Raw genomic sequence first — 13,531 nt, forward strand, 5'->3', positions numbered from 1 at the left:
AGACAGATTTGGTTATAATCATATCCCAACAAAATGGAAACTCGCTGTACAAAACAGGAAATTAAAATTTTCTTATCTTTTTCTTTTGCTGGTTGAAGTTGTCAATGATCACACCAATGAAGAGGTTCAGGGTAAAGAAGGAGCCAAATATGATGAAGACAACAAAGTAGATGTACATGTAGATATTGACTTCATAGTCAGGCTGTTTCTCCACCTTGGAGAAAGGAAATCATGTGTGAAAGCAGTTTTGTATTTTATTAACACAACATGTAAAGGAACAGTTTAAGACCATCTTGCCAAGAGTTAAAGGAAGAGTTACAATTTAATTCTCCAAATTCACTATCAAGACTGGAAACAAGAAATAGATCGGGTGGCTCCGCCCAAAGGTAATGAAATCTGCCTCTCAGCACTTCTAAATACTAATAATAAACAGTAATTTATTTTATGTAAGAAACATAAAAACTGAAATCATCATTTCATGGAATTGGGCTATTTCCCCTAAAAAGTTATAATTTTTTTGCCACTTTATCACAATTCAGCAGAAGGTTTTTAGCCAAAATGTAACAAATTAAATAAACAAAATGTTGAACTACTTTTTTAAGAGCAATTTGCACACTTGCACAAAGTTATGTATCCCAAATTAGACTCAGACAGATATATAGATATACCTCTCTTGAATCCACAGCTGCATACATAATGTCCATCCACCCTTTGAATGTGGCCTTTTAAAAAGAGAGACATGGTTAAATATTTTTGCATAAACTAAGAAAATAATAAAAAGAAAATTATAAATTGCAATCATGGCAAACCGAAACTGAAGTACATCCTGTGGTACAGCTTGTGCACAGAAAGAAGCGAGTGAACAAAGAAAAAAGGTATATGAAGAGACGAGCCAATATACACCATGAATATGAACAACAGGCATCATAGTACTGTGAAAAGCAAAAAACAAATGGATTGTGAAGTAACAACAGATCTTTAAGTGTAGAACACGAAGAAACACAAAAAATGAAAGTAAATGAGAAAGGGGAAAAAAGGCGGAAGAAAAAGGAAATGGATTCTGTGAGCGACTAGGTGTGATGCTCTCACCACTTGCAGCAGCGCAAGATAGCCGGCGCCCACATTGTCAAAGTTGATTTTGACATTCTTCCACCTGACCTCAGAATAGTTTTGGTTAATGAGTTCGAAGCACTGGGTCTTGTTGTCGACCACGCTGGTGGGAAAATATTCCTCGGATGTCTCATTGAAACAGTAGTAGTACTTGCCCGCAAAGAGATTGACCCCCATGATACTGAAAATCAGCCAAAAGATGAGGCAAACCAGCAACACATTCATAATGGAAGGGATGGCACCCACCAAGGCGTTGACTACCACCTAGACCAGACCAGGGGAGACAGGACATGACAATGTCAGAACCGTAATAACGAACACACATCACTCCACCCCTGTGACGCTACATATTGTTATGGCTTTACAGGTAAAATTCAACCATTTGATACAGGTGTGTTAAGAGGAGCTGTGAAATTCCACTATGGCTTCATGTAGATGAAAACACAGCACTGTGTGGTGCATACTGAAGTGTGGGCAATTACTAAGAAGGAGAGTTGTATCAGTCCCAGCCTAATTAGAGCAGCACTGATGCGACTCTGATATGCTCTTTGATCTGCTGAAGCATGCAGCTAGAGCTGCTTAAGGGACACTCAAGCACACACACACATACACACACACACACACACACACACACACACACACACTATAGCTCTATAGTGCCACCCATATAAATACCTTTAAGAGTCGTATGTTTATGATAAAAATGGTACATTTTTAAAAATAAAAGTCATTTTTATTTTTGATGTTATCATTTTTACTATTTTGCACATGGCTTTCACATGTGATGTGGATGCATTTATTAAAACAAAACCAGATTGTAAGTTAATATCTGCAAGTAATGGTAGCATGTTAATTTGGCTTGACTATTTATACACTACAGTATATTTGGTTCTATTAGGTTGTAAATAGGTAATAAGCATCCGCACACAAACACATGTTCCAAGGCACCAACCTTACAAATATATTTTAGAATTGCATATTTACAGTATAAATGGTACTTAAAAAATAAAAACCAATTTTATTTTTATAATGATCTTTTCTCATATTTAGTACGTGACATGTACATGACTTTCACATGTGATGTCTAGTATTAAACTACCACAGTATGGCAGAAAATGTTATAACAGTTACTATAAATAAAAGTCATTTAATGTCTGTAAGTGACTGTAACATGTTGATCTGGCTTGACTATTTATACACTACAATATATTTGGTTCTGTTAGGTTGTAGATCGGTAATAGGCATCCAAACACAAACACATGTTCTAAGGCACCAACCTTACAAATATATTTAAGAATCGCATATTTACGATATACATGGTACTTTAAAAAAAAATCACTATAAAAAGCCACTTTTTTAATATGATAGTTTCTATTATTTGGTGCATGGCATGACTTTTACACGTGGAGTATTAAACAACCACATTATGGCAGAATTTTCAATGACAGTTTCTATATTAAAAAACACAAGTTAAGTAAGTTAATTTCTTAAAGTGACTGTTACATTTTAATTAGACTATTTATACACTGCAATATATTTGGTCCTATTAGGTTGTAGGTAGCACTCACAAGCACCCACACATACACATAAACACACTTCCCAAGGTTTATCTCTGTTAAGACTCACAAAATTGCCAAGTGTTCCTGTTATTATTTTACATGTACGTAAATTAATTTTTTATATCAATTTACAAAAAACTAATAAAGATCAAATAATAAAAGAAAAATTTGACAGTTTTGCAAGTGTGAAATACAATTTCCTGAAAAGTTGATTCTGTTCATCTGGACGTAGCGTTTTCATTTGGAGAAATCTTTTGTCACTCATCCAAATGACCTATACAGGTCAAACTTATAAAGAGTACACTCGCATAATGACTGAAACTAGCACCACTGACAAACAATGGGCTGTGAGGTCAATGATCGTTGTTGATCGATGGTCATGACAATATGCATTGATCAAGAAACTGACCTCACAGGCCATTCTTCGCCAGTGGTTCTAGTTTCAGTCGTTGTGCAAATGTACTCTTTATAAGGTTGGGGAAACCTGCAGTTAGCTAAGGCTGAAGAAGTCACTTGGATGAGTGACAAAACATTTCTCCAACTGAAAACGCTACGTCCAGATTAACAGAATCAACTTTTTGGGATTTGCTTACCTGGATGAGCATGCATCAATACAATCTGCAATATTTTTGACTACTTGATGTGTGTAAGTTTACATCAAAGAGCTTTGGTTGTCAGTAAAAAAATTTAAAGTGTTTTAATGCCATAGCATTATGAAGTGTCCCCTATTACCACCCCAACCGTAGACAGTCAATATTTCTAATACAGCTTACTTTTGTTCCCACAACTAGCCCATTAAATAATATAACATTATAGCAGTAATACATTTTTCCCACCACCACCCCAAAATCTAGCAATCAAATCCAATATCCAATGTATTTGTCATTGCCAGTACTAAGCTCAGCACATAGTGAACCGCTCACTACCAGTGTTAGGCAGGCCGACCAGCAGCTCTCAGGCAGACAGCTGAGCATGCATGTCTTTGGCAGACTCGTTTTGTGGAGCCATATTCCCTCCTCATTGCAAACAGATAGGGAGGAGCTCTAGAGCAGGATTCTCTCAGCGTGTGCACGACCTTCACCCGCTGACTTGAGCTGAATCAGCGGGGATGCAAAGGGTACACTATTCAAATATTGTTTTTTATTGTTAAATGCAAACTGATAAAAAACAACAAGAGTTTTTCAAGTAACATTAAAGGACTAAAAGGCATGCAATTCACAAAATACCAGATTTCCCTTCACAGTGGCGCCAATGCACGTGCTGAGAGAATGACTCTTTTTGATTGAGCTAAGAAACAATTTAACCGCTCCCAAAAATTCAATGTTTTGAAAAAAAAAAAAAAAGAATTAGGCCATGCTGTGTGGAAAGCATTCTCAAAAGAGGGAAAATGGCTTTCAAAAATGCAAAATACATGCGTGTTACATGGCATTGTGCAATCTCAAGAACTGCTCAAATCAATACATAAATAAACAGAGAAGTGTGTGGATAGAGAGATAGCAGCTAAAGAGATCAAGGCTGAAACCATTATGATATGTGGAAAGCATCTACAGCCTAATGTAGCAGAGGTGAACGACCATAGCTTGACCATAGTGTATGCAGGAAATTAATGTCAATGGGGTTCAGAGGTTACATACAAAGACCCCATAACATTTAAGGCTAGAAAAGCTAGAAAAGCTAAATCTGCCAGGTTACTACAACTTCAACTTTAGTGGATTTGTAAAGAAAAAAGGGCATGTACTGAAGCTGCATTCCTGTGAAATGCATTTGTCAAAAAGCTGGAACTGAAATTGCAGGGCAGAATTACGAAAAAAAAAGAGAGCCAAGTACAAGGTCAGAGCCATTGCGTGTTAGGTAGTGCAATGCATTTCACTGTAGCTTCACTGCTCACTCGGATCGGCTCAGTTGCATCAGGACTCAGCCAGTGACTGTTTTTTTAAAAGATGTAATTGTTATAACTCCCCATAATCTCCTGTATTTGGTGTCATCTCTCTATTCATTTGATTCTCTATTCATTTATTTATTGTTTTGACCTCAATTTTTTTTCATTTCCAGTTCAAACAAAATGGTAACTCGATTGATGAACATAGACATTATCGTAAAAAACTGATACAGCAGGATTAAATTCCTCAAGTTTGTTTCCTTTCACATTACTGGGCCACCCTCACCTCTCTTACCACATACTCCCAGTGAATGAGTTAATTCATAGGGGCATTGGTTTTGGCAGCCGTTCACTATATTTAGGCAAATGTGCCAAACCCAAAAATGACAACTTATCTTTGTGCAGCTCAAACTCAAACTGCACAATTAAACCAAAGAAATTTCAGTGAAACGTTTATGACAACATCCATAAAGCCTATCCAGGGCCTAAAAGCGCTGATGTCTGCTCTTGTGCAACGGCATCATATTTTAGTCGCTGGATATGTAGTATGAATGAAATTTCACTACGAGTCAAATTTGAAGATTGAATCCACTTATGGTCAATCTGCCCTTAAAATAACCACCTAGGCCTTTTGTCTTTTATCTGCTGGTCTGTCATTTTTGGGACATGCTTAAGAAGGACGACACATTGTCTGTCTAGGGTTGAGAGTGTTGCTCGAACGCTGTAGTGCTAGCGAACCAACGGGGTACCGTCCACCCAGAACTCAAAGTCAGAGTTTAACTGGGCCTGTTGTTGCCTCCCAGTTTCACTTCCTGTGGGAGTGGAAGGCAACAGAAAGCTAGGGCCTGCTGTATGCACTACAGAATGCGGTGCCATGACATGACAGCAGTAATGCCTTGTGTGAAATGGCAGCCTAACATATTTGCAAAGCTTCTGCCTGCATTCCCAAAGGAAGGCATTAAGACTCGTTATACATACATTAATATGCACAGTTTTGAGAAGCATTTGCATTAAGAAGCTGCCACCAGAATGAACTGTTAGCAGATCGTTTACTTTAACAGTAGAACTCAAAGTGCTGACACTGGCAGAAGCTTAACAAATACTTTCCTCCCAAAGCCACAGCACTGTGAGTGTGTGGTTTCTGTCTCAGTCCCTGATGCAGAAAGATCCTGGACAAGCAAGAGAGAGTGTGGTGACCCTCCAGCAGTCTGGCCCAGCTGAACCGGGTCGAGGTGGAGTGAGTAGTGAAGGGGTAAGGGTGCGAAGGAAGGGGAGAAGGGGGGAGGAAAGGTGGGTGCTGCACAGTGCCGCATATGTGGGGCTGAGGAAAAGGTGGGGAGAGTCTGAGGTGAAGAGGAGAAGCTCAAACTAGAAGACAAGGCAACCAGTCCCAGTATAAAGAGAGGTAAAGACGAATGAGATCAGGAGACAGAGAGAGTAAGAAAGAGAAAGCGACAGAAGGGACTACGGGTGACAACAACCAGGTGCAACCTACTACTACCGCCAGTCACAAAGATGACCAATCAGATCTTTGTATCATAGGAAGAGACAGCCCAAGCAACCAGAGGTACTGTAGCAGCAAATAATTTCTGCTCTGCAAACCGACTCAGTTTGTTCTTACAAATAAGACACGCTCCTCTGAGCGGTTGTTTGGCAGTCGTCCTGCACACTGAGTTTTTGGTGTGACTGGTTAGGCAGAGATTTTGGTGTCCCGCAGCTCCTCGGTTCCTGCTGGTTGTTCTCGATGCCAGATGCATTGAGGGATGGTGTGAGCTGAGGAAGAGGGGAGGTTATGGGAGCAAGAGGGAGCGGGGCATGTGGAGGGGAGAGGGGTTCTCAATTGAAAGCAGTGGTTGAGAATCAGGCCAAATGAACAGCTAATTGTTGATTTGAATGCTCTATGAGATGGCATGTAAGTCTGGTTAGCTTTGACCAATTTGGCATTCACTTTGGCCAATCAAGAAGAAACAAAGTAAAATGAAGTCATCGGAAATTGCAATTTGTCACTCGTGTGATGAGGCAGCTTTGTGAATAAGATTTCAGTTGCTCTTTGGGCAATTTTAATGATGAAACAAATCAATTTATGCTTTTTTTCTTTTTCTTTTTTTGGTTGCTGTTGTTAAAGAAATTCAATTGAAATACACGTTATTCTACTAGTAATACAACTTTAGTGTTACTTTACTCAATCTCCCAGCTGCATCATGACTTCTTATTTCGCTCTAACAAAGGCATGGTACAGGATTGCGCATGGAAGGGTGACTTTTTGGATTTCATTTCCTGTTCTTTTAAAAAAAACAATCTCCCAATATTTTGGAGGTTTTTTTTAATTTGTTTTGTTTTTGTTTTTGTTTTTTTGTCTTCTTAGTTTGCTTTTAGATCAGTTCTAGCATGCTTTAAACTGTTGAATGGGCATGCGGAAGGATCAGCTGCTTAGCTTTGGATCTTACCCTCATCCCTTCAAAACGTGACAAGGCTCTGAGGGGTCTCAAGGCCCTTAGTGTCCTGAGTGATTTAATGGGCCCTAGATCGGAGTAGCCCAGCGCATTAGCTACAAGGCTGACTATAGACACCTACACAAAAACAGAGAAGCAAAAGAGGTTCCAAACTGTTAGAAGTGAGAATATTCACTAGGGAAGAGAGACGGCCCTGGTATAGGCGGAGAGTTGCTTGACATACACACATAAATCTATGCATGTATATGCATGTATAATATTGCATTTATACATGTATATACACTGAGAGAGAAGATCAGTGTTTAGTATAGGTTTTATGTGCGTAGTATTTTTAGAAGCAGTAGGCCAGAGGGATTGTTTGTTATTTTTGGGCAGTTGACGAGATGTGAAAAGTCCTTTGTACCTGCAAAGAAATTTGTGGTTGAGAGAGAGAGAGAGGAGGTAGAGACATAAGACTCAAATAGAGGGTCAATTAGACAGAAAAGAGTGCTACATGATCTAGTAAAGATACAAGCGAAGGGACTGGAAGAGCAGAGGAAGAGGATTTGGGGAGGGAGGGAAGGAGAGAGGTTATCCTGTTAAAAACCCAACAGACTTGAGAGCCTTACCCTTGCCCCTCTAACACTGTCTCTCCATGTCGCTCTTGGGCTGAGGCATAAAATCCCATATAATTTAAGACAGACAAACTAACGGAACCTAAGAGAAAGAATACAAGTGAACATGTACAAGTGTGTCATTTTACCATTTTCTTTCTCAGACATCAAATCATATTTGCTACACAGCATTTAGAGTCATAAAGGAGAGCCACAGTCACACGAAACACACACAAGAAACAGGGATGGAGGTTAAGGGCACATCAGATATAGTTATTAGCACTGGATGGCACTGAAAGGACAAAAATACACAGAGTACAGTCGAGTTACACACAGTTAACAATGGTTAACAATAACGGCACACAACCTCAAAGGAACTGGTGAGGGCCCTTATTGTGCCCAGCAGCAGTCAGGAAGAGATCGCCACAGCTGAAGAGCAATTAATCCTCAAGTTAACTAACTACTTCACAAAACTGTGCGCACATGCTCAGCAGTGGTAAATGTACAGAACTCTTATCGTAGCAATAAATCACTGTAAAATTTAGATCATGTCTATACAATTTTACTCTGGTAACAGAATCATTTAAAGCACTGAGTGGTATAGCCATTCTAAGCTAAGCACATAAACAGCATTGTTTTGCTAAGCAAGGAGGAAATGGACTATGGAAAGTGTGGTCAATAAGCTGCACTCACGTTCTTTGAGTGCTCAGAAGTGCAGTATTGACAGCGCCTTGATGAAGTTGCCTTAAAGGCCCTAGCCGCCATTATAGCCTGTCTTCAGCACAGGAAAGCATCGCAAAGATAAAAGGATCGCTTGGATGGATGCACATTTTTCAAGATGGAACCAACGTATCCAGCTGTATAAGAATCTGGCCTTTTTTTGCAGGAATTGTACCCTCAGGAAGTCTTTTCTTTCCATAAATGCAATTTCCGTGATGCTGAAGGGTCTAAAACAGGGGGCGCACCAGTTCCTTACAAATAAGGAAAAATATCAACAGTAAACACATGTGAAAGCACCTCCAACCAGCCACCGACACCAACCGGTCAAACTCACCGCAAGAAGTACACAACATCCAAAGCTTACCAAAATCACGGAGGGAGGTTTATAACAGGCAAAATCTTCATTTTGACTGATGCCATCATCAACACAGACGACATGAGACTTAAAAGTCTATAAAAGCTACAGGAAAAAAACACCAGGAAAAGTATCGGCTTGTATTCAGATTTTCTTCTTACTATATATAAAATGAATAAACCAAAATAAATAGACAGAGAAATTGACATTTCTCCAAGCGCTTACTTTGTGGTACTTACTTTTTAAAAAATCGTTAACCTTGCCTCTTGAATGAATTAGCATCTATACTCAGGGGGAGACAGTAAAATAAAGATTTTGCCTTAGTCTGCACTACAGTGTTTGGGGTAATTGTCACCTTCAGCCTGACCCCTTGGAGAGCCCCCATTTGGGGTGCCTGGCCTCTGGCCCACCTGCTGGGCCAGCTGTGTGGTAGCGGCCTCAGTGTCTCAACGTCCTTCTCAGAGAGCTCTGCAAGGCAAGGCCAATGACATCTGGGGCTGTGATCCCATGATGACGACAGCACAAACCAAACAGAAATAAAACCAACTGAAAACAAAGGGAAAAACACAACAAAACAATGATAATAATCTGAGTGAAAAAGAAAGATGAATGAAGTATGACCCCTGTCACCCTGATGCTCACACACCCCAGTGTCAGTTATCTAGCCTAATTTTACTGTCGTATGATAAACAGATTATTTAAGACAAAAAGGTATATTAATGTGTACTCAAATATTAAACATCTGCTTCTGTGATTTCCGAAAAACGAGTTGAGTAAATGAATGATGACGATGCTGCAGACTGACTTAATGTGGCCGTAATATAATAATAAACACATAATAAAAATACAAAACACATTTTGAATGAAAATCAGTAAAACACAAATCAAATGAAAAACAGAAAGATACATAAGAGGGAAATGAAGAGGGACACACTCATAGAAAGAGCCAAGCACATCCACACTCTTAAAAGTCACAGGCTGGTCTAATGATGGTGCCCTCCCCACCACCACCCCTGCTTTCTGAGTCCATGGCGATGGTTTCACCCAACAACACAGGACGGCAGAGGCACATGGAGGCCATGACACAGCCCAGACTCATCAAGCACAAGTTCTTTGGTTCTTTTTTCTTTTTTCTTTTGTTTATTTCTTTGGAGGGGGAGCGCTAGTGAAGACCAAACTTACCATCGGCTGCCTGTCACCCACCATCATTACATCTCAGCACAATATCACCACATTCCTGAGGTTACACTTTCAAGAGGGAATAAAAGGAGGATGGGGGGAAAGAAGGGAGGAGGGACATCACTTCTCTGAAACATGGTCACAACTTGGGAAACATAGCACCTCACATTGCCCAGAGTGTGTGATGAGACAACACACTTACAGGTAGGGAGTCTAAAGTGGCGAGAACCACAATCAGTACGGCGTGGTATGATTATAATCAATACTATCAATACAAGATCTATGTGAGCTTTATGTGTCAACATTAAACATATCAATAATAAATAGCTTCTGTTGTTTTTCTGAATGCTGTTTTAAACTGTACAAACATGAAATGCTTTGTTTAGGCTTAATGTGGATTTCCTAGAGGATGTGATACATATAATATGCGTGTATTTGCTGTAGGGGGTCTGAATAACACAAGCTTATAATGGCAACCTCTGATACGAGTCCATTCACGGGGGCTGAGGTGTTGGACACTGTGGAGAGGTGGTTAGTTCAAGCAGAAAGTCAGAAGTCAGGAAATTCTTTTTCTATCCTGCTCTGCTACCTGGTGCTGACTAATTCCTGAATCAACATGTAAAATTCAAATCATTCAGGCATCTTACATCCAGATGTTTACCCTTATTTATCCCCCATTAGACTGAATTTGGAAACTCAGAAGCATCTAATATTATCTTATATAAAATTGAAAGCATTGAAATTAGAGCAGACCTGTTATGTTTTCCCTATTTCATAATGATGAAAGCTCATATTGAACATGGCCGAAGTTTCAGAAAATGAGATTATGTGGAAGTAATCCCTGTGACTGCTCTAAACACTCATTTTCAGACCTTTTCTAGTCTTGGCCCAATGTGACTGTAAGCATAGGCACACAGCTCTGGCTGTGAGTACAGCAGCCCCCGCACGCCTACTGTTTATACCTTCTGTTTGTGAGGGGCAGCCAATCGAGAGGAAAATGGCTTTAAGAGGAAAGCAGCACCAAACTGCTAGTTTCAGATGGAAGATAAACTGAAGGGCTGTGTTAGGCCCTGTATAAAAAGAAAAAAAGATTATTCTGTGACTCATGCACAGCTGCTCCATAAGAGTCTAATATTAAAAACGAATGAGTAGGACATTAGGATAAATAGGTCCCCTTTAAATCTTATTTATATGTGTAGCTTCCACAGAATAGACCGGAGAATCATTCCTGTTCTGGACTTTCAGTCTTGAGTGACACGAGGAGCACAGCAGTACACAGAGAGAGAGGATAAAGGTCAGAAACACAGGCAGAGACAGCTTAACAAAAACACATCTTTGACACTTCCCATTGCTCTGAGCATGACTTGAATATGATTGTAATCATTACAATAGGTGACTACACACCTATTGTAGTCGTTAGGTGTGCTCTGATTTGATTCTAATTTGAATTGTCATCAATACACCCAAATATCTGTGTGTGACTTCACTTTATTGCATGTGAAAAAAAACATGCGGGCAGGTTTGCGGCGCTAAGCGTGAGCAGTTTTTTGTTTGAGAAGCAGAAAATGATTCCACATATTCAAGCATTTCAGTGATAAACCAAGTAAAATATGTGAATAGCTGCTTGATGGAGTGGTAAAAGGTGGCTCGGGCATGTGTGCCTTCAATATGGACAGACTCCAGTGCAGCCTTGTAAAACACTGTCCTTGTATAATGGAATTACTGTTAAAAGAGATGCCCGCTCACATGCTGCAATCCATGAAGCAGATATTCAGTTAATACCCTGACCCTACAAACCTAACCACACCCGGTCAACAACAAAAGGGTACAAGCCATACGCTGACCAGTCCGGACATTAAAAAGCAAGCTAGGTGAGGTGAGTAACACTGATCATTCAGGGGGACGGCACTTTGACATATTCCCCTCACCTAAACAGCGTTGCAGATCACATGGTTGTTGCAGCCTGTCGGTTTTAATGTTTTGGCTGGTTGGTGTATATGTTATCTGATACTGATACTGCTGATCAAGAGCCTGCATGAGTTTCTGTTGCACCCTATCGCTGTTGAACCAGGGTGTGGCTGCCGAGCAAGTGACTACTCTAGTCTGCAGCTCACACAGGAGGGAACAAGAGCCAGACTTACATCCACAATGAAGAAGTCCAGCCAGCACCAGGCATTGGTGAAATACTTGACAAAACCATAGGCGACCCACTTCAGCAACATCTCCAGGATAAAAATGTAGGTGAACACCCGGTCAGCATACTCCAAAATGATCCGAATGGTCTTCCTCTGCTCAATGTACACATCCTCGAAGGCCTACGGAGAAACAGGAAACGCATTAGTTACAGAGAGAAGACGGTGACAGAAATATTACACGAGATGATTAACGATGCTTCTAATGAAACTGTATATGGCACCACAGCCCAGCCGACGGCTGAATCCTAACTGTGATTTACAGGAAGAAAGAAAATTGTAAATAAGTCCACAAGAATTATATGTCTGCATCCGACCCGTGCTTTGTATTTGGCACATTTAACAAACTCACCAAATCCCCTGTGTCCTCTCCCATCCCATTTAACCACACCACTGATAGGCTTGTGTTACCTCCTTAATGTCACAAACACTCTGGTTTTGATTTCTATTCATTTTTTATTTTTGCTCCAATTTCCCCCAGTCGCTAAAATATATACTTCACTCATCGGTTCAAGTATGTGGAATCTTGAATTTAACATTTTCTCTTTTTATTCAACTGTACAGTTAGCTTAAGTGTGAGCAAATGCTAACGTAGGCCTCCTTACCAGAGCGCCACTGCTGAGGAGAATCATGAAGATGATGAGCGTCTCAAACCAGTTGTGTTCCACAATCAGGTAGCAGGTTTTTCTCAGGAACCACCAGCTCTTCCCCCATCCCATAGTGATGTCAACATCACAGCATTTATACTTGGCCACGCACGCTGAGGACGCACAGGAGAAGAAACAACAGCAGATGTACTGAGCCAAAACAAGATGGAATGAACCAGCCCTGAGATTCAAGTCTGAGGTTTCAACATGTTTTCCTGGTAAAATCTTAAAAGAGCTTTTACATTTTCAAACTGCAATTCCCACAATGCACGTCTTTGTTTTCATTTTGCCCACCCAAGGAACTTTGCCCAAGTTGAGCCTTCACATTTAGATTTATCTAACATAGGGTGCAAACACATTATATTTGTGTTTTTCATTTTTTTAATACATTTGCAAAGAATTTTGAGGTAAAAATGAATTTAATTCACCTCGATGAAGCACAGTGATTACTTTCTGGATGAACTGTAAATAACAAAAATAACCAGCATTTTGTTTTCTTGTTCAATATAAAATGTACCTATAAATGCACTTTAGTTTATTAAAACCTTAGATTTATAGACAGATGGTTAAATAATATTTTATAATAAAGCTCCCCTTCAACCCTGGTGCCCTACAGTTTCCACCCAGCCCCTGGGGAGTCGAGGTAATGGGTGGTGTGGAAGCAGTGGTCTCACCATCTGTCCAACAGGACTCTGGTTCCATGTATTCCTCAACCGTCTCCACCACAACCACCTCCTCCACGTCTGGTTTGATGTCGATGGTGCTGCCCTCCGAAGAACTGGTGTCATCCAGCTAAAGAAAAGCAGACGCATAAACACATTTTGTTAATGTGGTGGTGTCTTGT

General features: G+C 40.1%; 1 protein-coding gene across 5 annotated transcripts in view; it reads right to left on the reverse strand.

The window, feature by feature from the left end:
• scn8aa (sodium channel, voltage gated, type VIII, alpha subunit a) overlaps window positions 1–13,531 on the reverse strand; it is a 48,723-nt gene that overhangs the window by 5,940 nt on the left and 29,252 nt on the right. For all 5 annotated transcript variants that reach the window (XM_086276695.1, XM_086276692.1, XM_086276697.1 and 2 more), the window contains exons 18-24: window positions 13,362–13,479; window positions 12,646–12,800; window positions 11,990–12,163; window positions 6,996–7,118; window positions 1,090–1,374; window positions 669–722; window positions 77–214 (exon numbers count right to left, since the gene is read on the reverse strand). In XM_086276695.1, the coding sequence (XP_086132821.1) occupies window positions 77–214; window positions 669–722; window positions 1,090–1,374; window positions 6,996–7,118; window positions 11,990–12,163; window positions 12,646–12,800; window positions 13,362–13,479 (1,047 nt within the window). The remainder of the gene's footprint in view (window positions 1–76; window positions 215–668; window positions 723–1,089; window positions 1,375–6,995; window positions 7,119–11,989; window positions 12,164–12,645; window positions 12,801–13,361; window positions 13,480–13,531) is intronic.

This window comes from Aulonocara sp. 'chitande type north' Nkhata Bay, linkage group LG20 (assembly GCF_057382095.1).
Source record: "Aulonocara sp. 'chitande type north' Nkhata Bay isolate Kocher_YH1m ecotype deep benthic linkage group LG20, A_spYH_male_GT1.1, whole genome shotgun sequence".
Lineage (NCBI taxonomy): Eukaryota > Metazoa > Chordata > Actinopteri > Cichliformes > Cichlidae > Aulonocara > Aulonocara sp. 'chitande type north' Nkhata Bay.